This window comes from Eumetopias jubatus, unplaced genomic scaffold (assembly GCF_037043125.1).
Source record: "Eumetopias jubatus isolate StellerSeaLion01/CBP00866 unplaced genomic scaffold, mEumJub1_p1.0 scaffold_17, whole genome shotgun sequence".
Classification (NCBI taxonomy): Eukaryota; Metazoa; Chordata; class Mammalia; order Carnivora; family Otariidae; genus Eumetopias; species Eumetopias jubatus.
In genome coordinates this window covers 77,010,569-77,036,661 of record NW_028274823.1, presented here as the reverse complement: position 1 = coordinate 77,036,661, position 26,093 = coordinate 77,010,569, and the positions used below count along the sequence as shown (strand labels likewise).

Sequence of the window (26,093 nt, the reverse complement as noted above, 5' to 3'; positions counted from 1 at the left end):
ACACGGGTGAGGGCGGCATGCAGGGACGGATTCCACACAACACGGCAACTCCAGTGAGCAGACAACTGAGCACACCAGCAACCAGAAGGACCTGTGCCCCAACCACCACCTGTGGCAATGTTTTCGGGGCAGGCAATGCCTTTAGTCCTAAATCTTTACAGCACAGATCATCTGCCACAAGGCTGAGAAGGGGCGTGGACTTCTTTTCTCTGTCACAGATTACATTTTTAAACTACTTTTCTAAAGAAAGAGTTCTGAGACTATTTGAAACTTAAGTGCACTAAAGCTTAAACTTAAAGAGAGAATGAAAACATCATCAGTTGAATTTTCTAAAGAGAGCAAAACCAAAATTAATAACAAAAACCCTTTTCTTCTTAAAAAAAAGGTTTTTTAAAAAAGATTTTATCTTGAAGTAATCTCTCCACCCAATGTGGGGCTCGAACTCACAACCCGGAGATCAAGAGTCGCACGCTCTTCCAACTGAGCCAGTCAGGCGCTCTCAAACACTCTTTTCTAAAGCTACAACGGATATCTTCTCTCAATCCCAAGATAATGATATAATGTTCCTCGTGTGAGAATTAAGTTAATCGGTTCTGAGTAAAAATGCCTGCAACTAAATCCTTCAGAAAAGGTAAAGGGAATTTAAAAAGAAGGCTTAGAATATTTGAACCTTTCTCCGCTCCCCCCCAAAAAAACCCATATATGCTTCCTTTCTCATATTTACAATCTGGGAAAGTAAAATCAATAAAAACCTTCAGAGTAAATCAAGCCAAACCGACAAAAGTGTCTTAATTTAAAGGGCCAAAAGGGTCTTTGGGTCTTGTCCCACCCGATTTAATATTAGTGATTAATTAATTATGAATCAAAGTATTTTCCTGGCTGTCCTTCCCGTCTGCATTGCATGCAAGGCTAGCTGGGAGCCTCGGATGGCGGCAGCCTGCGTGTTTGTGTGAGTTCAGTGCTGATGTGCTCACTTTCAGGATGACATGCTGAGGGGCAGAGCGGACACGGCATGCCAGGCCCCCAGAATGACCTTGTTAAGCTTTGAGTAGTCAATGAGGTCAGGCCGGTGTCTGTGGATGAGTGCACAGAGTCCGAGGCCATCCTTCCAGCTGTGCCGTGGTCAGGAAGAACAGGAACACGCATTAATGGAGAGAAAGCATGGCAAGGGTCTGCCCTTGGTCCGACGTAGGCCTGCACTTTGGGACGCATGGCCCCTCATGTCCTTCTGTCTGACTTAATGCGACAGAGGCACCATGTTCCTACCGGTCTAGCTGACCCAGTGACCTTGCGGTCCCTTCCTTGAACACCAGCCATCTTCCTGGGGTCTTTCTGGCGTCCCCTGGGCTCCTCTTCCTCTACAGCTTCAGGCCCACCCTTGACCGGTACTCCTCCCCGTCTCCTGGCCCAGTCTGGTTCTGGGCTTCGAGAACCAGCAACGGCCCTCTGCTCCACCTCTGCCCTCCCCTCTGGTCAGTGCCCTCTGGTCCCTACCCCCGCTCCCTCTCTCCTCCCAGTGTCCGATGTGGACCCTCCTGCCGGTTCTGCCCAACAACCATACACAAGGATGTCTATCCTGAAATGTCCAGGACTCACTTCCCCTCAAGTTCCTTAGTACACTTAAAAAGTCACTAACAGCTCCCAGGGACTCCTCTTGCTCTTTACACGTTTTCAAACAGGCAAAGACACGTTAGCACCTGAGGGACTCAGCAAGGAGGACCTGCCTTCCTGGTCTGTTTTCCCAGAGATGCTCACGCCAACTGTTCTCTAGACAACTCCGGGCTTTGAGCTTGCCAGTGGTGACCAGGGGTTCACTGAGGGCTGTGAGTGGGAGTTCTGCTCCCCAAAGGGTCAGGGGAAGAAAGAAACCCCAGGGGCTACACAGCTGAAGTGCTTGGGCCAATCCTGGGCCCAAGGAGGAAAAGCAAGAAGGTCAATGAGAGGCAAGTTGACTTTCACGCTAGCAGAAGGCCTACCTTCTCCTTCAAAGCTCTTCCTGTCCTAGAGACAGCATCTTGTAGGGACAGGGACGTCCTCTTTCCCACCTTTGCACGCTCATGGCCTGGCTCAGGGCCTGACACTTGGTAGACACGCTAATAATATTTGTCTTTCTAGGAGAACCTCCCCCATTTTTCCTTGCAGCTCATCCTAACCCTTCATTTCTCTGATTATCCATGGTGGCTGGGGACCCATTTCGATTCCTGGGTAACCCACCACATAAAGGGTGAAAATACCGGCAACTCTTGTACTCACAAATGATAACGACAGAGCAAGTGGTAAAACCACACTCTGAGAGTATATTTAGGTTTCATTCATGCAGGTTCCTGTCGTGTTACAAACACGAGTCTCCTCCTTCTCTCGAACCCCAGCATACAAAGCTGGCTGAGGAAGTGTCTGTCCGTGTAGCACTGAGGGAGGCATCGGGGTGGAGACAGTACATCAGGGGGACATGCAGACTCTGCCTCGGTGTTCTTCTCGCTGAGAAGCCACACCTGTCAGCTCCCCCCAGCAGCGGGGTAAGGCCACGGTGAGGTGCATGCCTACACCCCCAAGTTGTGAAGGCCTGTTCGGGTGCTTAGCGGGACGACACTGTTTTACCAGCACCTCAAATCTTAATCAGACATGTTCCCCGGAGAGATCTTAGGCATCAGAGATGCTACAGCCTCGGGTCCATGGCAGACGTAAAACACGTCTCAGGCAGGAGCCGGAAGACCCTGGCGTACGTAACCACGGCCCTCCCAGGACTCCAGCGAGAATCTAAGTAGCCCAGGGCCCAGCTTGCTCACCTGGTGTGGAAGTTCTGAATGTTCACATTTCTATAAGGAGCTGTCTTCCTTTGACACCAGAGGAGGAGACCTTCTTTGGCAGAGGTTTCTGTAATGAACAGCCAAGAAAAAGTGTCCACATGGAAATACTACTTAACGCACCCAATGCCTGGGCACCTGATAAAGAGACCTCCCAAGGAGCCAACCACCAAATGCATCATCTCTTCTTGCGAGCTCTGCTGGGACCCTGCTCCCGGGAGCGGACTGCTGATGACACTGAAGGGACTTGAAAAGGCCAACACGAGAGCAACCACAAGTTATGACATCATAATCATACACCCAGGCTGCAGGGATGTTGGCAATGAATCATTTTTCTTTTAAAGTTTCATTTAAAAACTACTACTCCTCAGGCGCCTGGGTGGCTCAGTTGGTTAAGCGACTGCCTTCGGCTCGGGTCATGATCCCCAGAGTCCCGGGATCGAGTCCCGCATCGGGCTCCCTGCTCGGCCGGGAGTCTGCTTCTCCCTCTGACCCTCCCCCCTCTCCTGTGCTCTCTCTCTCTCTCTCTCTCATTCTTTCTCTCAAATAAATAAATAAATAAATCTTAAAAAAAAAAAAAACTACTACTCCTCACTAGTTTATGACCTCACTAACCTGTCGTTTGATTCTCTTATAGTCTTAGGTCAATGGAATCACAGTGGCCGCTGTGTCTCAGATTTATTCCCTTACCCGGTGATTTTTATAATACTGAAATGCTTTCATTAATACGTTTCAGGTTTGGCCACTTGAGTTTTGATCAAGTAGAAACAACAATAGGCCCCCGGGGTAGAGCAGGGCAGGCCACGGAGGTCCCAGCTGCTACACTCTGAATCCAGCCCTGCATTCCCCGGAGGCCATACCTCCTCGAGCTGCTCCAGCCCACGCCTGAGGGAGGGAGGGGCCCTGGAGCTGGGCCCTTCCTGCATATGTGCGGCTCCCCAGAGTGGCCCAGGCTGAAGGGCTCCCCATCAGACGCTTCTCCCCGCAGCCCTCCCTTTCCTTCTCCCGTACAAGTGTTGGCCAAGGAGCACTGGCCTGAAGGTTCTCTCTCGGCCATTTTCGGTTCTTCATAGGCATTTCTTCCAATAAATCTCTGGTATGTCTGACCTGGACTAAATGTTCGTATTCCCCACCCCCACCAAATTCCTGTGTTAAAGCCCTGACCTTATTTAAGAGATGGAGGCTTTGGGAGGGAATTAGGGTTAGATGAGGTCATGAGGGTGGGGGTCCCTTGATGGGATTAGAGCCCTTCTGAGAAGAGCATTCTTCAACCCCCTCTGCCCTGCAGGACGGACCAAGAAGGCGGCCATCTACAAACCAACAGGAAGGTCCTTAGCAGAAACAGACCATGCTGGCACCCTGATCTTGTGGACTTCTGGCCTCTAGAACCATGAGAAAATTAATTTCTGTTGGTCGGGCCACTCAGTCTATGGTATTTTGTTATAGCCCAAGCCGACTAAGACAGTGTCTAATATCCACCTGGCACTGGCTTCTTGGAAGACCCCAAGTTACATGCATCCAAACAGCTCCTCAAAACCACTCCCAAAATCTAGGATTCTGCCTGTAGTTAAGGGCTAACAATTTAGAAAACCCCTATAAACACGTGGACTCTTGACTAACATTGGCCCCTGGCCTTCCATTTTCGTAAGGACTTAAAGCTGATTTTTTTTTTCTCTGTAAAAAGCATTCCGTAATTATTTATCTAAATTGTCCGTTCTAGTTCACACTTTCCTGTGACCCATAACCCAGTTGAAATAAACACACTCCCAAAATTTTTCATGTGCTACAGAATCATTTGAACGACTCCTATTCATGTTTCTCCTCTAGAAAATCTTATTAGGAAAAACAACAGAAAGTTCTAAGACTTTATTCAAATATTAACTGGTAAAAATGTTGAAAAATGAACTCCATACTGCCTGCCTTTGGGGTCGACCAATGTAACCAATAGGAAAAAGGAGGAAATAACACACTGTATTTTATAAAGTTTAAATGAAATTTAGGCTAGAAAGGCAAACAGAGCTAAAGCAGATCAATACAATCTTGTAACTGCTACTGAAGTTTAAATTTGCCACTCACGCAGTTTCACCTAATTTGTCTGGATATGTCTGAATACTCTGAGGCGATGAATGTCAAAGTTTTCTCCTTATTTCATTGGCTATCCTAATCAAAAAGGAATCTCTCCCACCCCAAGCCCATTGTTAGGTTTTCCTACCCAGGCTTATTAGGTCCCTGGCGTGGTATACCCCACTCCCTGCCAGGATAGCTTAAATCTGAAAATGGCCTTTTGACACACACAAAATCGTGGTGTGAAAAGCACATTATAAAGAGGTACTGCCATTTTTCATTACATCACAAAACACCATAGGATGCACCAAGGGACTCCATCCATGTACATCGGGGACCGCCCTCATTAGTAGGTGTATTTAATCTCTCATTTTATTTCCTGGAAGAAATCCATCATCCTCTGGAAGGAGACTGGCTTCTCAAAGAATTCAATCATAATAACAATGTCTTTTTGCACATGCTACTACACATCATTAAAATAATGATCTTTCTACAGACCTCCAGAAATTCAGTGAGGTTGTTAAGAAATGACTCCAAAAAAGTAAAACAATAATTAAAAAAAAAAAAAATATGTCAGCCAACTACCTCCTAAAAGACATCAACTTGGAAGACATCTAGGGACTTTGCTAATCAAATTCCCACTTTTGAATGTTTAATTTCTTAGTCTTTTGAAAAGCAGATTAATACATCTTTTTATTGTGATATTTCACAAAATATTGTGATTTTATTATCTTATTTGGGGCACATTAATAATCACTTTAGGGAAATGAATAATGGATAATACCACTCATAGCTACACTTCAAATAGAAGTTCTAAATTAATATTATCACTAATTTGAAATTTGTAACTAATCAGAAAAACCCTGCAACAACCTCTGTAATATTTGTGGGAAAATGATTCACTAGTCTAGCAAATGCGCATAATCATGTGAACAAGATTTTTTTAAAAATAGTATTTGTTCTTTAAGGGGGGGCTCAACTGTTTAAACATTTAAATTTGGAAGTATATAAAATTGGTAGAATTATTACAAATTACTCTTTTGTAATAAAGCAAGAACTTTTAAGAAGCATCTTGTTATTTTCACTAGAATGAAATGAATACTTTAATAAAAGCACATTGCATGAAAGTTTTCAAATTCAGACTGTTTATTAATTCAAACTGACTGTCATTTCTGAGCCTGAATTATTGAGATTTTAATATCATCCTATCTTCCTTGGATTTTTAGATGACACAAATGGGGCCAGAAGGAAATAATCTAAGTGGGTCAGAAATTCCTTAAGGGTAAAAACTGTAGGCTTCATGCCATCCTTCACAAGAGTAGGTAAATTATTGGTTTTTAATGTTTGTTGGTTGATTAGTAGCTACCATCACCTACAAAGACCTGCATCGAAGGGCACTCCGTCCTGGGCAGAAATAAAAGCAACGCCCCCACCCCTCACCGTTCAGGTACCTGGTTACCTGTTAGGTGACGAAGGTACAGGATGCTGACTGGTTGGACATTTCATATCGCCTTCAAATATGTTCTGCAGCTATACATTTTGTGATTCGAGGGCTAAATAGTATTGCAAAGTTCTAATTCTAAGAATGTCAATTTGACACTTTTCAACAGTGCTGAATTCATCAAAATATTTAGGAGTACAGTGGGCGTAAAAGACTAAAGATTTTCATCTTCAGTGGCAGTGCCAAGGACTAGGATTCTATTATAGCAACGGAACAGTTGTGGGGCCAAAAGATACAATAACAATGGAGATTTTGTTAACAGAAAGAAAGAGACAGAGACAGAGAAGGAAGGTAGGGAGGGAGGGTGAATGAATGAATGAACTCAGATTTCAACTGATTGGTTTTTTGCACCTGAAAAAAAAAAAAATGTTTCAAGACCAAGTCTACAGAACTGTTAAGAGTTGGGAACCTATGAGTATAACAAGCAATTAAAAGCTCAAAAAATGCTCATTTTAAAAAGCGACTTCTGTTCTGAACATGTGCTCATCTTTTCCAAAATGATTCCACCCCCATGAATGAAACAGTATTGCTGGGGTCTTTCCCATACAAATATAAAACCTGTGAAAACCCAACTCCCATATCTTTCATTAAATCATGTAAATGACTGTTCAATTTTACAAGGCCCTATTTAAATTCTACTTTATAAATTCAATTTACAAATTACTCTAAGTATCCTAATACAATTAGATTTTCAACCATGTCTTTTACCTTCAACTGAAATATCCTGAATAGCAAAGCGAAGGATGATGGTCCAGATCATACCCAGCGTCATCTTCACGTTGCCATCCACAATTTCTTTAGGAAAGAAAAAACAACAACAAATTCGTGTAAAGATAACATAACCAGTGCATAAATTTTTCCTATAGCGTGTACGTTTCCCCTAAGTTTTGACTTCAGAGCTACTGGAAAATATATATATACATGGGAAGACCAGTTCATGTTTTTATAAGTGTAGCAGTGTGTCTAGTTATACAGTATTCATAACCAAATGTCTCTGGTTTAAATGAATTCTGAGTTAATAATAAGCACATTTCTTGCAAATGCATAATCACCAAAAACAACCCAAGAGTTCCCAAAGCTAAGTAATCAAGTTCAGAGAACACAGGCTCATCTGCACCGTGAGCCTTCCAGCGCTCCCCAGGTGGGGCAAGGTCACAGCACTCAGCTGTACAAAATAAGAAGCAGAGTCATCTCAGCTCCTGCCAAACTCACCGGGGCTCCCAATCTCCCAGAGAATGAAGAGGTCACTTCCCTCCTACTAATTAGTTCTTCTTAAGAGTCACTGGGAAGCTTAAGCTCTTTCCCATCCCAATTATCAGGCTGAAGAAGACAGCATTATATTTGACTCTATTTTTTACAAATCATCCTAGAGCCTGGTCTGCCCTTCCTGGTACTACTTCTCGTCTCTGTACCCCAGAGCCTAGCAGACAGCCTGACATGAAGCAAGCACCGTAAGTGGTGGGAGGAATTCGCCCAGTTGTCGGCCCACCCACCCTCCACTGGGAGGTCAGTGCAGCTGCCAGGGTCATTCCTATTTACCTTCAGCCCCGATGGACACCAGTTTCACGCCTTTGCTGGCTATGTAATCCAAGGCCTTGTTAACATTAGCAATTTTGTGGAACCGCATTTTTCCTCGGTCAGGTTTGGGCAGTCTTTCCCCTGTCGGATGGAGAAAGAACAGCGTAGACACAGAGAAAGTAACCCCGTGACACAGAATCGAGATGCCGAAATTCAGAGTCCGTGCTTCCTTAAATGGAAATAGTTATGTGACCGTTTCTGACGGGTCTCTGGTGTCTGTAAACCACAGTATGGAGAGACCATAACCAAAAACACTTTCAAGACCGATGGACCAGCACGGACCCATATGCTTTTCAGATCTGCTGGGAGAATCCAGGTGGGTCTACAGGCCAACTCACAAAGGGGTGTAGAGGAAGGCTGGCTGGGATCCTGGGAGCCTTTGGAGTTGCTGACTAGCTATTAGGAAGTTGGGAGAGCCTGGTCCAAATTACAGCAGGAGCTGCCAGGGCTCATCACAGATAGCTGATCATGAAGATATATGGAGCAGGGCAGACTTGCCATCGTCCCCCCAGTCACACTTCTTCAAGGGTGATCCCTTCTCTCATCCAAAGCCTAAACCAGCCAACTGAAATTCAGGGCAAAACATAACCCTTCTGGGATCCGAGCTCATGTTTTCAGAGTTATGCCAACATGTATCCTGGCATTCTGCATGGAAGACAATGTCTGGGAGATGCACTCGGCTGGGCTTAGAGCAGGCAGGGCAGCATGGTGGGGAGTTGCATAGGTCATTTTTTCTTTTCTCATTTTGTTTCAAGGCAGGTGGTGCAAACATGATTTTAATAAGTCAATTTTAAACAGAATTTACTCCTTTTTCAGAGCAGAAAAGAAACTCCAGGCAGAGTGCTCTTTGGAAAGGCATTCTCTGCCATGTTCTGGCCCAGCCAGGGTCAAAGGGAACTTCCGAAGCAGTTATCTCTAAATAGATGCATCACTAGAGCTCACGCACGGATGCGCAGGGAGGGTTAGGACGTCTACGTAATGTCTAACACCAACCTGAAATGACTTCCAAAAGCAGCATGAGCTTGAGGCCATTCCTGAAGTCTTCCTCGATGTTCTCAATCTGGGTACCAGCTTTCCTTAGGTGGGAATTACACCAGGCAGTGAAGGTCTGCAACAAGAACCGACCGAGCACTGCTTGGCACAGCCCCATCAGCAGGCAACTCCCCCCTCCATGCAGACAACACTTGACATCCTACACACTCCGGGGAGTCTAAGAGGCTGGAGCTCCTGGGGCCTTCTAGAGCAAGCAGAATTTGGTGGAAAGAATGACGTGAGGCCTAAAGTAAGATTTTAGTAGCTTCCCCTTTTGGAACCCCCCCTCCAGAAAAAATCATTTATTTGATATACCAGCCTGAGGGATTTGTGCCTTTGGTTTAAAAAGGTACCACATTCACGCCTATGCCTTCACCTTCTGAAAACCTCCTACTTTGTAGGAGATATGGACTAAATGAGAGTGTGCTTATTCCCTGCATGCAACAAAAATAAGCTTGCTTGCAGAATGGATGAATAAATAATGTTTAAATAATGCTCATAATGTCTTACTTCAGAGCAGAGGGTGAGCGGTGTTGTGTCGTAGACAGGAAAAGAGAGGAGGGACCCAAAACCACTAATTACCTGCATCTTAGTTTACCCTGAATGCACAACAGTGTTAAGCTAGTAACTAAATTAATTAAACAAATTTGCAGTATAGGCAATGATTAAAAATAATGATAATAATAATAGTAATAATGACCTCCTCCGGACCCTGTATTTCAAAGACAATTAGATACAGCCCCGCCGTGGAAGGGCTCACAGTCTAGCCATGTTAACAAATCACGAAGACAATCTTCAGTGGAAAGACGGACTATGTAGTAAGTGGCATCCAAAGTCATTCTGTTTATTTTTCCAAGCTACTTTTAACTTGGTTTCCACTTGTGCACTATTTCCTGCCAAAACCATTTTAGAAGGGCTCTGGCACCTGCTGGCTAAGAATGCAAACTGTCCCCTTGTGTCACAACAGCTGTGGGGCTCAAGAACAAAGTGCCCAGCACGTTACTCTGTGGGGAGACACGCAAATAGGGTCTGTGTTACAGAAGAGAAAATGAATCCCTAAAAAACAGACAGCTTCCATGCAAGACCACAAGAAGATACTGTTTCCATAAAAATGATTTTCCTGGGTAATAAAGATTTTCAAATCTAACAGTCACTTATTTCAACAAATATGCAATGGCATTAAGCTCAAGGGCAAAAAGAGAACGTAGGCATTTTCTTGGACTTACAAGAATTCATTTTACCCTGAGAGCCTAAAGGAATAATTATTTCTCCTAAAACACCTCTAAACTTCAGTCAGCTCAAAACAGAAGAGATAATCGAAACCATATACTCTAGATCTACCCCCAATCAATTATGGTAGCCACTAGCCATGGGGGGCTATTTAAGTGTAAATTAACTAAAATGAAAGGAAATTAAAAAAATTCTAGTTCCTCAGTTGCATAAGCCACCTTTCAAGCGCTCAAAAGCTGCAGGTGGCTGGTGGCTATGAAGCTAAGATTGTTAGGAAGAGTCTATGATTTATTTATTTCAGTATTAGTTTTATCTGTTGACTTTTTGAATAGGCGATGCATTTCCCTGGCTCGAAATTCAAGGGCCACAAAAAGGGGGATAAAATGAAAAGTCTTCCTGTTCCCAGGTACCTAGTTCTGTTCCTAACATCCAGTTTTGCATGTTATCTCTTCAAGGATCTCTGATACGTATGTAAGTACACAGACGCACGCTCTTTTTGTCCTTTAACCCATATCAGAATATAGACATTGTTCTGCACCTGGATTTTTTTTTTTTTTTTTTACCCCATATAAAAAATACAACCTAGAGGTCATTCCGTATCAGTACAGATCATTCCTTTTTATGGTCGCATAATACTCCACTGCAGTGCATACACCATACTTTATGTAACTAGCTCCCTGTGGATGGACATTGAGGTTGTTTCTAGGCAGTTACCTCTCAATAAAACACATTCTAGGCCCCGTTTTCCACAAGCAAAACGACTTTAAACATGTTTGGGTTTTATTTTGTTTTATTTTAACTGACAATACTGAGACTAGTCATATACCTAACCTTTTGGGAAAGGCACAACAGGTTGTGATTTTTAAAAATGGAATTGACAGAAAAATATAATGATATAAAATATTTATAGAGTTGCCTTTATTTAGATGCGACTTAAAAACGAGCAACTACGGCTGCGGCAAATTACCTTATCTTCTTACCACGTTACATTAAGTCCCAAGTCCCCTCATAATAAAAGTGTCAGAAACACTTCTGAAATAACCCCAAAGCTGCAAGCTTCCTGACCCCGCTATGAAACACTGGGGAAGTCTGTCTGATACTACCTTTTTATGGGTATACACACAACAAAGGTAATTTACCATATGTAATAATTCCTTTGGGCAAATCCAGAGAACAAATTTAATCTAAAAGGTCAGTTTATTTAGTTGGGTCTAATGAAGTGTCCCTACCTTTAATGAGCACTCCTAAGAGCCAATAAAGGTGGTAACTAACCAACTTAAATGTGAAAAAGACCCCCCACAGCTCTGGGATAACAGCTTTGCAAAGAGTCCAGTGCACTCTGGAAAGTATTTTAAGCTTTATTAGAAAGTTTAACTTTCATTCTATTTACAGTTTTAATTACCGTGGCCTATAGAGGCTGTTCTTATGCATTTCCAATCATCTTGAGTTTCTGTGAAAAGCCTAATTACGCAGGAGACAAAGCACAAGAGCAAGAGCTAAACCCCACACATTTTACCTGAAGGCTTCCTTGTGGCTGGTCTTGCTACTTGCTAGCAAGGTGCATCTTTAAAGTCCATGGGAACTAAATCTTGGAGGACTAACATGGCAGGGAGGTAGGTCCACATGGGTTTAGAGGCAGGCTCCTTGGGTCAAACCAGACTACCAAGCCAGATGTCCTTTCTTAAGGGCAAAGGGTTGGTGCTCTATGAACCAGACACAGCCCACCGAGGAAAAAGGCTGCAGTGTCCAAAGGCCCTGGCTCAACCCAGAAGCTGCTCAGTCACACATGAGGTCCTCCAACCTCCTCTCCTGCTTCCTCTACCTCTCTCCTGGAGAACAGCTCATTCCCTGCTCCTTTGCACCTAGGGATAAAACCCAATGCTTTCTGCAGCTCAAAAACAGGCACATAAAAAAACCCTTTCAGAGCCATACAAAGAGAGCCGAGATGGGATACCACAGACCCAGCTACAGACATTCCTGACTTACGATGGTTGGACTTAACAATTCTCTGACTTCACAGGGGTGCAAAAGCCATTCGCATCCTATAGAAACCATCCTTGGAATTTTGAATTTGGATCTTTTCCCAGGCTAGCGCTGTGTGGTACAAGCCTCTCCTGTGAGGTTGGACAGGGGCAGCAGGGTCCAAGCAGCCACGGGATCCCGAGGGTCACCAACCCACACACTTACCAACATTCTGCACCCAGACGCAGCCCTTCTGTTGTTCACTTTGGGTACAGTATTCAATCACGAGACAGTCAACACTTTTATTATAAAGTAGGCTTTGTGTTAGATGCTTCTGCCCAACTGTAGCCCAATGTAAATGTTCTGGGCATGGTTAAGGTCGGCTGGGCTGGGCTATGATGTTCGGTAGGTTCTGTGTAGTGAATGTATTTTTGTTTTGGGGGTTGTTTTTTTTTAGATTTATTTATTTATTTGAGCGAGAGAGAGAGAGAGAGAGAGCATGGGGGGAGGGGGTCAGAGGGAGAAGCAGACTCCCTGATGAGCAGGGAGCCTGATGCGGGACTCGATCCCGGGACTCCAGGATCATGACCTGAGCCAAAGGCAGTTGCTTAACCGACTTAGCCACCCAGGTGCGGTGAATGTATTTTTGACTTGAGATATTTTTAACTTACCATGGGGTTATCCAGATATAACCCCAATGTGAGTTAAGGAAGATCTGTATCTCCAGAAGAGAAAGGCTGTTATCTGTGGTTCTTAACACCTTCCAAAGAAGCACACGAGAAAACGAAGGGAAAGGGTATTCAAGACACACGGAGAAAAGACGGAAAATCAGAGGAAGGCACTGCCTCCACATGTATATTCCTCAGACAACAGGAACAAATGTCGGCATCTCTTCCCCAAACGTAAGGAATCGCAACCCAGGAGGCACCAGCCAGGATGGGTGGTCCTGTGGGTGCAGATTGGTCTCCGGGCCCATAGAGGCCCACCTTGGCTGTGGCACAAAATCCCTGCACACAACAGGGTGCAAAGGAGAAGGGCCCAGAGGTTAAGGCTGTGTTTCCGTGGCTCGTAGTATTATGTTTTCATGCAGGAAGTCTGAAGGATACTCAACTATCCTCAGTCCCTCCTCTGTTATATTCCTGAACACAATCTAGAGGCCCAGAAAACGTTCCTCAACACCCAAAACATGGAGGTTGAGAATAATACCAGTGGAAGGAGTTTCCCATGAGTAGCGTTAGCAAGAAGTGTTAGTCTCATTCACTGGCAGGTCAGGCCATTCCTTCTTTCCTGAAGAACTTACTGGCAAAGTCCCTAGTCCCCAAGAACTATGAGCCTATTGTCTTTCTCAAAGTTAAATTCTATGACAATCAGCACAGCGTGCATAATGGCAAAGAAAGTACCGTATCTTTACTGACATGTTGAGATAAGCCTGTGTTACTAAATGATACCCATTTGCTTTTGGTTTCTTTTTAAGTTAATTAAGCCTATAGACATAACAGCCTACATTGTAGACTTTTCCACAGAGAGAAGGGAAGAAAGGTCTTTTAATCAAAATGATTTACATAACATGAGTTCATATCTCTACCTGGAAGAGATTATTACCCAGATAAAGACCAAAAAAAAAAAAATCAATCTTGCATCTGACACAGTTGTCTGAACACGAGTTCATTTCATGCTAGCAGATAATTATTAATTCTTTTCAGCAATAAGGTTCTAGGCCTGGTCTGTCTCCTCTAAGACAATCCGTTCAACTTACTATTCTGTTTTCTTCAAACCAAAGATCCGGCAAGACAACAACTATAAATTTCCTCTATACTTTTTACACTAGCTTTTCCTCTGATAATAATGACATAAAATACTAATTTCAGATCCCATTTCCCAAAACGGGTACTCAGAAAAGCTTGTGGGGCTTTTCTGAATGGAGGAGACAAGGCCTGCTGAGGGCTGGGACATTCGGACAGAGCCCCCAGTATGACGCTCGGGGCGGGGGGCAGGGGTAGGAAGGTCTGAAGAAGCTCTCAGCTTTCAAGCCCACCGATTATCACACAGCATCGTCTGTCAGGTCCCAAACGGTTTGGGGCACTGTCAAAGTGTTCTGTGATTTTGAGATTGCCTACAGTTTGCTTTCCTCAGTGAGTGAAGGCATCAGGAGGCTCGCCTTGCCGATCCTGGCCTGCATCCTGTGGGTTGGGACGAGCAGGCCCCAGGAGATGGGGAGGCTGAGCCTGGTCCACCCTGCAGTCGTGGCTCAGAACTCAGATTCTATTTCTGACTCGGACACCATGCAATTATTTGTCCTTCATGTCCTGACACTTTCCCAGCTACAGAAAAAAAAGGGGGGGTGGGATAATAATTGTTACGATCAACTCTATGAAACAGTTCAAAAGGTTATCAGGAGGAGAACAACGATGAAAGGTGGCCGGCCAACACTACCCATCACATTGGTTCTGAACACATTCAACTAGTGGAAACCACTCTGTGGTTTAAGTTCATTTTCTAAAAATGCTCCATGTATTTTTCTATTTACAAGAATCACTTTAAGGGTATGTTATTTTCCACCTCATAGACTTCCAATCTGGCAAGATTCCTTCTAATCACTTACCTGGGTTTTTAAAAAATATTTGAAAAGTAAGGAGGTGGGGGGCATCTAGAAAGCGGCCCCCATTTGTAAACTCTCCGATTAAGGCAGGAGAGGAGGTCAGAGCTGTTCCTCGGAAGTAAACGTGATTTCAGCTTTACGGTTTAAGAAGGAGACACTGCACAGAGAGGGCAGAAATTCCTGCCCCACGTGGCTGGCAGAAGCAGAACTTTCTGGTTCACTACAAAGCTTCACAATCCCCTCAATTGAGAGACCCCGGTCCACAGGCCAGGTGAGGATGCGCACTGGGTGATCCATACAACGAGGCCATAGCAGCGTGGCCTTAAGTTTAAATATTCAGACATGTAACCATCTTGTAAAACCTTTAAGGAAGTTCTCTGGACCCAGAAGCCACTCATGGGGATGACTGGTCAGCCTAAATCATCTGATCTGGAAAAAGATTCCAAACCTTCAAGGTTGCCAAGTGCCCAGGTACACCTCTCAACTACTCACACGACATGTTAAAAATTCAACCAAAGACAGAGAAGTGTGTCAGCATGAAAGCGTCCATTCTAAGGAACCTGCATGTGTTACAACCCATTGTAAGATGTCTTGGAAGTCCATCTGGAGCCCTCATGTTCTCATGAGTTGTGTGACCAGGCATCTGACTACACGGTGGACAGCCCTTTTGTTCCCTGCCCACAAATCTCCACTGAGTCTCCAAGACCCTGCTAGATAACACAGCAGGCGACAGCTCAGTTTAGCACCCCCTGAAACACAGTGGCCCTAAAACCTGATTCCTGGCTCTGTGACCCACTGCGAGTCCATTGTGGGTGAGTCAGCCCCTCTCTCCTGTGACTTGCTGCTTCCCCCCCAAGGAATGCGCTGTGCACCTAATTCAACTAGCTGACCCTGACGTATGGTAAATGAAAGAATGCAAACTACTTCCCAAATACAGATGCGGAGCACCTGGGTGGCTCAGTCGGTTAAGCGACTGCCTTCGGCTCAGGTCATGACCCTGGAGTCCCGGGATTGAGTCCCACATCGGGCTCCCTGCTCAGCGGGGAGTCTGCTTCTCTCTCTGACCCTCCCCCCTCTCATGCTCTCTCTCCCATTCTCGCTCTCAAATAAAATCTTTAAAAAAAGAAAAAAACCAAATACAGATGCGACAGAAACACAAAAGCACAGCAGTCGGTGATGGCAATTCAAAGAAACCTGAGGTGCTTTGGGGTTTAAATTAAAAGGGAATAAGACCACTGCATAGAAAATAGAGCCTACAGTCACGACTTAAGGCTACTAGGGCGTAAGAGATATTCCACCTCCGATAACTAAGCACAAACATGCCGTTGCTTAGCACATTTCATCAACTGTTATAGTATACAGACAGAAAAAGCAGAGGAGAAGGTCTGGGATCCACGAATCCAGAAAGATGCCAGGGCTTCATCTTTTCCTGATTTCCCCCAAGTACTCACACCACTGTTAAGAGAACAAAGACCATCATTAGCATATCTTAACTTCCTCAAGGAACAAGGTGTTCAAAGCATTAGTTTTTGCCCACAGCGGTAAATAGATTTTGTCCCTGCTTTTTTTAAAAAAACTTATTTCCATGAGACCATTAATATAAAGGGCTACATCTGCATCAGGACTTGGTTCAAAATACACTAAGTATAAAGAGCCTCAAATTTAACTCTTGTTAAAAAAGCAAATCCCATTATATTCCATTGCAAATGGCAGCCCCATAACTGGTTTCTAGGGCTCTCTAGGCCCTAAGCGTACAGACTACGAATCAGAAAATCGAAAGGACCACAGTAGCCTCTGATCCTGTCTCGCTCACCGTTTTTTTTTTTTCCCCAAAGATGTTATTTATTTATTTGACAGAGACAGAGACAGCGAGAGAGGGAACACAAGCAGGGGGAGTGGGAGAGGGAGAAGCAGGCTTCCCGCTGAGCAAGGAGCCCGATGCTGGGCTCGATCCCAGGACTCTGGGATCATGACCTGAGCTGAAGCAGACGCTTAATGACTGAGCCACCCAGGCGCCCTTGCTCACCGTTTTGTCACCTAAAGAACCCAGCATCCAGCAGGCATACCTGTATCCACAGACAGAGAACTAGTACCCATTCAAATTTTCAATACTTTAAAAGGTGACGATTTCAGGGCACCTGGGTGGCTCAGTCGTTAAGCGTCTGCCTTCGGCTCAGGTCATGATCCCAGAGTCCTGGGATCGAGTCCCGCAACGGGCTCCCTGCTCCTTGGGAGCCTGCTTCTCCCTTTGCCTCTCTCTCTCTCTCTCTCTCATGAATAAATAAATAAATTTTTTTTTTAAAAAAGGTGACAATTTCAGTCATAAATAAGTTGGAACCTCAACCGTACCAAAATACGGCTTTTTAAAAAATAATTTCTTTCTTTCCTTCTCTCTTGCTTTCTTTCCTTGAAAGAGAGAGACTGAGAGAGCCAGGGGAGGAGCAGAGGGAGGACAAGCCGACTCCGTTCCGCGCAGAGCCAGACGCGGGGCTTGATCCCACGGCCCTAAGACCGTGCCCTGAGCTGAAATCAAGAGTCAGACGCTTCACCGACTGAGCCACCCAGGCGCCCCTAAAATACTGCTTGTCACTTGACTTCCAGGGATACTCAGAAATACAAACTTAATTACTCCGAGACCAAGTAAGAGGGGGGAAAAAAAGTAGACTTTTTCCGTTGATTCATGCCCAACAAGTTCTGCCAGCATGCAGGGCTCGGGGTCTCTTGCCCAAAGTTAGGGTACCTAGCAATCTCAAATTGCGGGGTAGGAGAGCCCAGGAACAACTCAAGGGGCGCCGCTGTCACCGTTAGAGTCCTTTAAGGACTTGGTAGGAAAGTGGGGGGGAAAAATGCTGTCAGAAATACCTGGTATGTGACACCACTGGTACACTCCAAAAATACTGGTCAAAGTGACACAGACACAAGCAGGGGTCTTTGCTTTGTGCTCTGGACAGTGCCTGGCACATAGTGATGTTCAATTTCTCTCTGTTGCATAGGACCTGATTTGTCAGACTTTTTGGGACAGAGTAAAGAAGATAGCAATCAGATTTTTTTTTGACCGAAATTTCAATATAAAAAAGACTGAGGAGTTGAAAATCTGTATCTACTAAAAAAAAAAAAAAAATCCCTATCTGCTCAAGTTCCAGGTTTTAAAAAATTATCATGTCAAACTTAACTACAGAATCCTTAAATGTTAAAAGAGACTCTGTAATCTTGCCAAAAAAAAAAAAAAAAGAACCCTTGTGAAAAATAAAAGACAACCTCGCGGCTGAGGGCATCTAAAAATAGAATCAGGCTAATGGATGATTCTTTGAGTGGGTAGGTTAAAGATGTCTCTCCCAGCACTTGAAAAGATTATTCTATCCATGTCTGGTTTTAATCAGGGATTTGGAACCCTGAATTTTAGGCGTCAGTCACCGGGCTCAGAAGACGGGCTACCACTTAGGTCCTGGGCTGTGAAGAATACATAAAGAAAGGTGCTAAAAGCTCTAAGACTGCCTAACAGGAGACAAAAACAAATGCTCTCCAGGTTTTTGAACAAAGCCAAATCCAGCCCCCACGGTTCCGGCTTGAGGGATAGCCTCTCTGGTATGTGGAATCTCCTCCATATCTTCCAGAAAGGACAGATCAAAGTTAGGGAATTTGGAAAGGTGTCAGGACAGTTCGTAAGGCTCCTTTATATAAGGAAAAGTCTGGGCTTCAATGGGAAACCTGATCATTGTCTACAGCATACCTTCCATGCTATTCCACAACTCATAAGTCATAGATAAAGGAGAACAGTGCAAGTAATTCTTGCCTACTGACAAGAAATGCATTCTGTTCGGTACAGGGACAATCCTTCCTCCCAGAGGGACATTCATTTCGCTCTTCCTAATCTATAAATGTGCCTATTCTTTGGATTTTTTTTTTTTAACTGCTTGCAACTCCTCTCCAGTTTTCTCTTTGCCAGTAAGTTAAATAACATCTCTAGCATGTGTTCATTTTTATATTTGTGTGAAAGTCATGATTTTTACCTTTATGTAAGAATCGTCTTTTAATACTTTAGGATCTAAAGAGAGGTCAACATTCAAATATGCTGAAATATTCATTATTCTGACCTAAATGTTACTGATTTCGGTGAAGACAAACAGTAACTGATACACAAGAATGATATGCAGAACTAACTGAAGTCTATCATTTGCTGATCTTAAGTTACAGAATGCTTTCCCTGTCTTGTGAAAATGACAACTGTCCTAAGTCTCGGCTTACTGGATTCCTTTTCTATGTCAAAGCCTCCATTTAAAGTCTAATACGTGTCCCCATGTTCCCTCTTATACGAATCACCATAAATAATATTGGATTTGGGCTGAATTATTTAGCACTTTTCTGTTTCATAAAGATCTTACATTTATCTAGAAGCTAAAGTATTTCCATCTGTTAATTTCCTCCCTGCTCAAGAAAATTTCCCGCAAACATTTTATCACCACTTACAGGAGTCCTTATTACGCACGCTCCTGATTCTTTTCTTTTTTAAGATTTTATTTATTCATTTAACAGAGAGACACAGCAAGAGAGGGAACACAAGCAGGGGGAGTGGGAGAGGGAGAAACAGGCTCCCCGCTGAGCAGGGAGCCCCATGCAGGACGCGATCCCAGGACCCCAGGATGATGACCTGAGCCGAAGGCAGACACTTAACGGACTGAGCCACCCAGGCGCCCCACGCTCCTGATTCTTATTTCTCAGCTGCAATTACTCATCTCTTCATCTCTATTATCGGCAAGGCACATGAAGCAACACAGCAAGGACATCAAACCCTTCTCTGATCGGCTGATTCTCAGTATTAGTTGCAACTCAAGCTACCTCTACTTTCATTCCAAGGGGTGTTTTAAAATTCTTGAAACGGGCGCCTGGGTGGCTCCATCAGTTGGACGTCTGACTCCATCAGTTGGACGTCAGCTCACGTCTGGATCTCATGGGTCGTGGGATCAAGCCACGGGGCTCTGTGCTCAGCGGGGAGCCTGCTTAAAGATTCTCTCCCTCTGCCCCTCCCCCAACCCGTGTTGCTCTCTCTCTCTCGCAAATAAATGGATAAATCTTTAAAAAACTTCTTGAAACAAAATTTTTATATAAAAATCTGCAAAGCTCATTTTAAAAAACCTTTTATTTAAAAAAAAAAAAAAGCTCTAGCTTTCTGTCTTCCAAAGGACAGTTAGCAAATGATCTTGATGAAACTCTCCATTTTAACTGTTAGATGGAAAAAAGGTTAGAAATATACAGATTCTTCCCAAACTATTTTAGGGCTGGAAGCATATGTTAAACTAACCAAATCAAACATCTTCAGAGTCAAAGCCTCAGTCATTTTTGCTCTAAAAGGTTAAAAAAAAAAAAAAGTGGTAAGCTCAAAGAACCACATGAAAGTGCTCTGGGTGCTTGGTCATGCAAGCTTAGAGCAATCCCCAGGCCATGAGCCTCACTTAGCCACTGACTGGGCGTTCTGTGGGGTCACACCTGCCTCCCCCAAGCTGGCACGAGCTGCGTGGAGAATTCCTTTGAGGACTTTCCGGTAAGCAAGCATTTAAGGCTCCCAACAAACAGCCTTACATATGATTGATCCTGAGCTATGCTTCCCAAAATAACTTGTTCCCTTGGAGCCTGGGTAATTATGAGCAAGATGTGGCTCTGTGACAGGGCAGACCCAACTGTTGCTTGGTTTTAGGCAACAGCAAACGTTGATTATACTTTCATTATTCTCTTCTTGAGGAGGAATTCAAGGTTTTCTTTAGAAAAGCCAACTGATGTTTCCCTCCTCAGCCCATCCTGGCAACTGGGGAAGCAGCTTGTACAACACAGACAGCAAAATAAATATTCTTTAATTCAAGTTCACCATACTGTTACTATCTTCAGGGACCCAAATAAATGGCTGCCTTCATTTAGAATGAGACAGCTCTCCGTAATACACCACATTCTCTGCATCGGTATTTTGGACCAGAGCACGGTTCTAAGTCAGGAATAGGCCCTCCACCCAATCAGGTACGTCTACAGGTTTCCTCTCCATATGGTAAAAGCTCTGTTTAACAGTAGGGGTACCAACAGGGAAGCTGGGCATTCCCAAAGTTCCTGCTCACTCCACACTGTAGGGAACCAGGCAGGGATTTCCTCCTTCAAAAAGTTCTTCCCTAGGGCTCGTGCTGAGTGGAGAGTAGTCACAAAAATATAGAATGAAGTCCTCATATCCTGAGACGTTTCAGATAATTACCTATTAGAGTATAAAATTCATCAACATATGCTTTCATACTATAACACAAAGTGTTCTAGTAGACAATATGGCCAAATGTTAACACAAGTTTTCTCTAAATTGTGACTTTTAAGAATTTCTTATCCATATTTTCTGTAGGGAATGTATATGACTGATGCAAAATGTATCTTAAAAAAGTAACTCGGGAAAGTATATACAATTTGTCAGCCTAGATTCTTTGGTCTTCGTGGTTATCTGTAATTATGTTAGCTAGTTCTACTTCATTAGTCCTCCACATTTCTCCCTGAAAAAAAAGGAAAGACTACTTAAATTGGATATAATTAAGCAACCCTAGATTTCTGAAGTTAATCGATGAAGTGCTGCTTCAGGATTTTTTAAAGTTTCACATTAAAATCCCTATTTCGACATCGCATTTCAAAACCCTAATGGAGAAGGTACACACTGTCCAAGTTCTAGGACCGCAGAATAGAAATCCTTTGGAGTCTGTAATATCCAGTTACCCAGATACCAGTTACAGCAATAGCACCCACTGTCACACACCAGGTATTTCTGACAGGCTTTTTCCTGCTTCCTTACCAAGTCTTAAAGGACTCCGACACGGACAGGCCCACCTGTGTCCGAGTATAGAAACAAGGGCAATCTTTACAGTAAACGTGAATTTACCACACAGTAAATATATTTACCACCACTTCACTCCCAGATTTCCAACGGCCTGAACACACACACACATATATACATATATAGAGCTCTATATATGTATGTGTTAAACTGCCTGAAGAACAAAGCCAGAGATTTGACTCTGGTGACTGGTCTGCATATTTAAACAACGTTAACCCTTCCTTTTTCAGACATGCAAAATAAGCATCCCTGAAGCACAGCACATATTAATATCAAACTGTCTGAAGTGGGAGTCTATACAGTATTTATAAAACCAGGCAGACGGCATATCAAATACCAAATGCAAATGGCGGCATGCATTTCAGAGGGGAACCTGGCCCACCAGTGGGGTTGGTGGCCCTGCGTCCCTCCACACACAGAGCTCACTCCCACAGCTCTCTGCAAGGCTTGGTCTTCTAAAGGATTCGCGAATTAAAAGATTCAGAAATTACTAACTAGACTCTGGTATTTAAATCTGCCAAACTATAAGAAATCTCACTTCACCGATATCTGAATTTTTTAAAGTTCAGAAATAGGCAAGTGCTTTGAGAAAAGGCATTACTATCCTATATATAAATTATTTGGGTCTCAACATTATTTTATCATTCTCTGAGGTTGCCACGCGTATGTCCTCAGAACAGTGTGACCGTTGAGTTATTTATTGTCTAAACTGGATTACTTCTGCGAGTCGAAGGAGAGGCAGTTTCTAATTTCCAGCCACAACTGGGACCATCCTGGGCCGACGTGGATGCAAAGTCCCTACCTCTCACTCCACCTCCTCATATCCTTTCATGAACAACAGAGGGCCGGAGAAATGAACAACACGTCGCACACCATAAATTTACAAAATGTTGTATGACAACTTTAGCTCAATAAAGCTGGGGGGCAAAATATAAAATAAATAAAATAAAATGAATTTTTGCAAGGAATGAGGTGGCCTGGAGCTGTAGCATGCATGCGGCCCCCCATCACTCCCAGGGCTACCTTGAAATGCACACATGTAAGCAGGCAGGGGCCCGACGTGTGCCTAAATAAAATCCCCGGAAGCAGTCTTGGCAAGACCGCCCCTAAAAATAACCTTTCCCCAAGAACCCTTTAAATGTCTGTTCTCTCCTTCCTCCGGCTGTACTCTGGGGGTGGTGGAGGAAATGAAGATGTACGAGTATCAAATTCAGCATCCTCAGACATTTTTCCCACCGCCTGTCTCGAATCCAAGCTCTCCATCCAAAGCATTGACAGCAGTGCTCATAGGAATGGAGAGAGAACTAGACCAAAAACCCTGAAAGAGGTTATAGGGTCACTTCATCAGATCAGTCTGCAGCAGGAGGAGATCCTCCTCACACACGGCCCACACCCTATCAGCACTGACTTCATACATGGGCTCAAACTCCTAGCAGTGAACCATTCACATTTTCACAGGATGTGAGGAAGCTTTGAATTTGCCCAAAGTGCTTCGCACACTCCCATCCTCTTCTCGTGGACAGCCAGAAATCTACCCTGAGGGTCCTTCCTAGAAGTAGACAATGGGTGGTTATCATCGTAGAAAGGTCACCTCTAAAATACAGGTGATCTCTGGAAAGGCAGGTGTTGGGAACCTTTCATTCTTAAGAACATGAGAAATCCTTAGGAAAATTCGGGGCCGAGGGGAGGTGTACAAGCAGGTCAGAGGAGGCAGGAGGCCCAGATGGCCGGAGGGGCAGCAGGAAGCCTGGGATTTGGGGTGAAAAGAGAGGCGCTCCGAGAGGGAAAGGCGACAACCGGCCTCCTTCGAAGTTCTGCTTCATGCTGATCTCTTTCAAAATTGTGTTTAGGGAAAGAAACACTTGTTGAACATAAAAACTTTGTTTTTCCTCTTAGAAGTGGACATCCCTGGTGGCCATTTCACAGTGTATGCACACATCAAAACATTCTGTACGCTTGAAATATATACCATTTATTATTTGTCAATTATACCTCAATGAAGCTGGGGGGGCGGGGAGAGGCAGACATTCGCTATCCAGGAAACTTGGGTTTTCCTTGACCGGCTGGGTTCAGAAGGATTCACTATGTTCTATATTCTCTTGGCTCCTGTGTATGTTTGAAACTTTCCATAATAGGAAGTTAAAGAACAGAAAAGCGGGATTTTTTTTTTTTTTAATGTAAAGTAAAGGGAGTCCTTGGTACTGCCACGTCACAGTGTTTAGGCTGAATCTCTGTGGACCCCAAATCTTAGCATTGCTGTCCACTAAGACATCATGCCTTATCCTAGAGGATGACTCTAATCTGTGTTCTTGCCTCTTGGAGTCCCATCTGCTGGTTCCAACAGGGAGCTGACTCAAGTACTTAGGCATCCTGAACTCTCTGGCTTCTTTTGAAACTGAGTCAGCCAGACCAGCAGTTAATTCCAAAGCTATGACCCTAATGGCATGTCCTACTAAACTCCGTTTAGAAGTTTAGTTGGCTTTTCCTGTGGTCCCTTTTCTCCTCCTTTGGCATTTCTGTTGAACACACCAACTGCTGTAGCCCAACCTAAAGAAAAACCTCCGAATGACAATGTTCCCCATGCCTCAAAATTTGGTTCTCTCATTTCATCAGATGCCCCCAATTGTCCCCATTTAGGAACGAAAAATTCACAGGCACATACCCTTCCACAAAGGCAGTCGGTGATGGGTAAAGTGAGAAATTAGGAATACTGAATCCTGCGCTTCTGCTCTGAGTTGCAGGTTACGCGTAAGTGTGGGCAGAAAGCAACAACAACAACAAAAAGCCAGAAAGTGCTTAGTAGTTAAAAGCACAGCCTTCAGAGTTAAGTAACCTGGCTCCAAAATTCAGCTCTGCCCCTTGTGGACCAGAGGACGCGATAGAATATTAGTACCTCCACATTTTATGAAGTTCCCATTGAGAGACAGAGCCGTATCTTTGTACTTTAGGGCTCTGTTCCAGCTACCCTTCCCCGCCCTCAACCACCCCTGGACAAGTCACTTAACTTCCCTGGCTAAAAAAGCAATGCGTCCATGTGCAGGTAACATACTCGGCTCTCAAGACTGTTGTGAAGAGTGAATAAAATAGCATCTGTGGTTAAAACAGTGATTCTCAAGAAATAGCTGCTTTGGGGCGCCTGGGTGGCTCAGGCACTGGGCGTCTGCCTTCGGCTCGGGTCATGATCTCGGGGTCCTGGGATTGGGCCCCGCGTCGGGCTCCCTGCTCGACGGGAGGCCTGCTTCTCCCTCTCCCACTCCCCCCTGCTTGTCTTCCCTCTCTCGCTGTCTCTCTCTCTCTCTCTCTCTCTCTCTCTCTCTCAAATAAATAAATAAAATCTTAAAAAAAAAAAAAAAGAAACAGCTGCCTTGCCCCTTTACACTGAATAGTTTGGGATACTAAGAATAATAGGCCAAATCCCCTCCCCCTCTTTTTCTTAATCCACTAGCAAACATTCACATACTAAAATATCACTTTTACCGTCTTGTTGGAATTCTTTTTGTTTTGGTGTTGTTATACCGAGAAAAAAAAATTTTTTTTTAAAGATTTTTTATTTATTTATTTGAGAGACAGAGAGAATGAGAGAGAAAGCACATGAGATGGGGGTTGGGTCAGAGGGAGAAGCAGACTCCCCGCGGAGCAGGGAGCCCGACACGGGACTCGATCCCGGGACTCCAGGATCACGACCTGAGCCGAAGGCAGTCGCTTAACCGACGGAGCCACCCAGGCGCCCCCGAGAAAAAAATTTTTTAAGTATCCTTCTGTTTCAGAATTTAACAATAGAGATCAAAATAGGCAATAAAATAAGCAGCCACCTCCTATTCCATAAAATTCCAATAACAGAATAGAAATTATACAGTTTGCAAGATACAAAATGCATGGTTTGCGTTTTTCCAACTAAAGTCTCTGCCCCCACGTCCCAGCCCAATCCCACTCCCACCCTGCCTCCCCTGAAAAATGTGTTTGTCTCAAAATAAAAAAATATTATCCTCGGTGGGTAATCTCTAAACTGATTACAATTCTGTACATGTCTTCTACCGTTTTCATGACTGATGCTCTCCAACACCCAAAATACCAGGAATGGTATTTTGACTCTAAAAGGTAGGATATCTTGATTTGCCATTCTCAATTGTAACTGTCTACATAAGACTCAATTACAGGTTCATATTAAATACGGTTCTCATTTCCCCCAAACGACCTCATATTCACCGACTTATCCATTTGGTCCTCACAATCACTAAAAAAGGAAAGTTTTTTTCCCAAGGTTGCAGGTCTTTTAGTGAAAAGGTTGTCACAGACACTACTACTGAGAATCTATTTTCAATGTATAATTATTCCTAGGGATTATAACTAATACCTTTACCTCCTACAAAAATCTAAATGAGGGCAATAATTTGTTTCATTGCCTTAATTTAATAAATGATAAAACAGAAAAAAAGGAAACCTGTCTTGGAGTTAAATTCTACATTGAGTGTA

At 43.9% G+C, this 26,093-nt stretch overlaps 1 protein-coding gene across 4 annotated transcripts in view; it reads right to left on the bottom strand.

The window, feature by feature from the left end:
• Window positions 1–26,093, bottom strand: part of ACTN2 (actinin alpha 2) — a 65,100-nt gene that overhangs the window by 29,900 nt on the left and 9,107 nt on the right. For all 4 annotated transcript variants that reach the window (XM_028104515.2, XM_028104514.2, XM_028104516.2 and 1 more), the window contains exons 2-6: window positions 8,941–9,055; window positions 7,909–8,028; window positions 7,078–7,164; window positions 2,787–2,874; window positions 1,034–1,112 (exon numbers count right to left, since the gene is read on the bottom strand). In XM_028104515.2, the coding sequence (XP_027960316.1) occupies window positions 1,034–1,112; window positions 2,787–2,874; window positions 7,078–7,164; window positions 7,909–8,028; window positions 8,941–9,055 (489 nt within the window). The remainder of the gene's footprint in view (window positions 1–1,033; window positions 1,113–2,786; window positions 2,875–7,077; window positions 7,165–7,908; window positions 8,029–8,940; window positions 9,056–26,093) is intronic.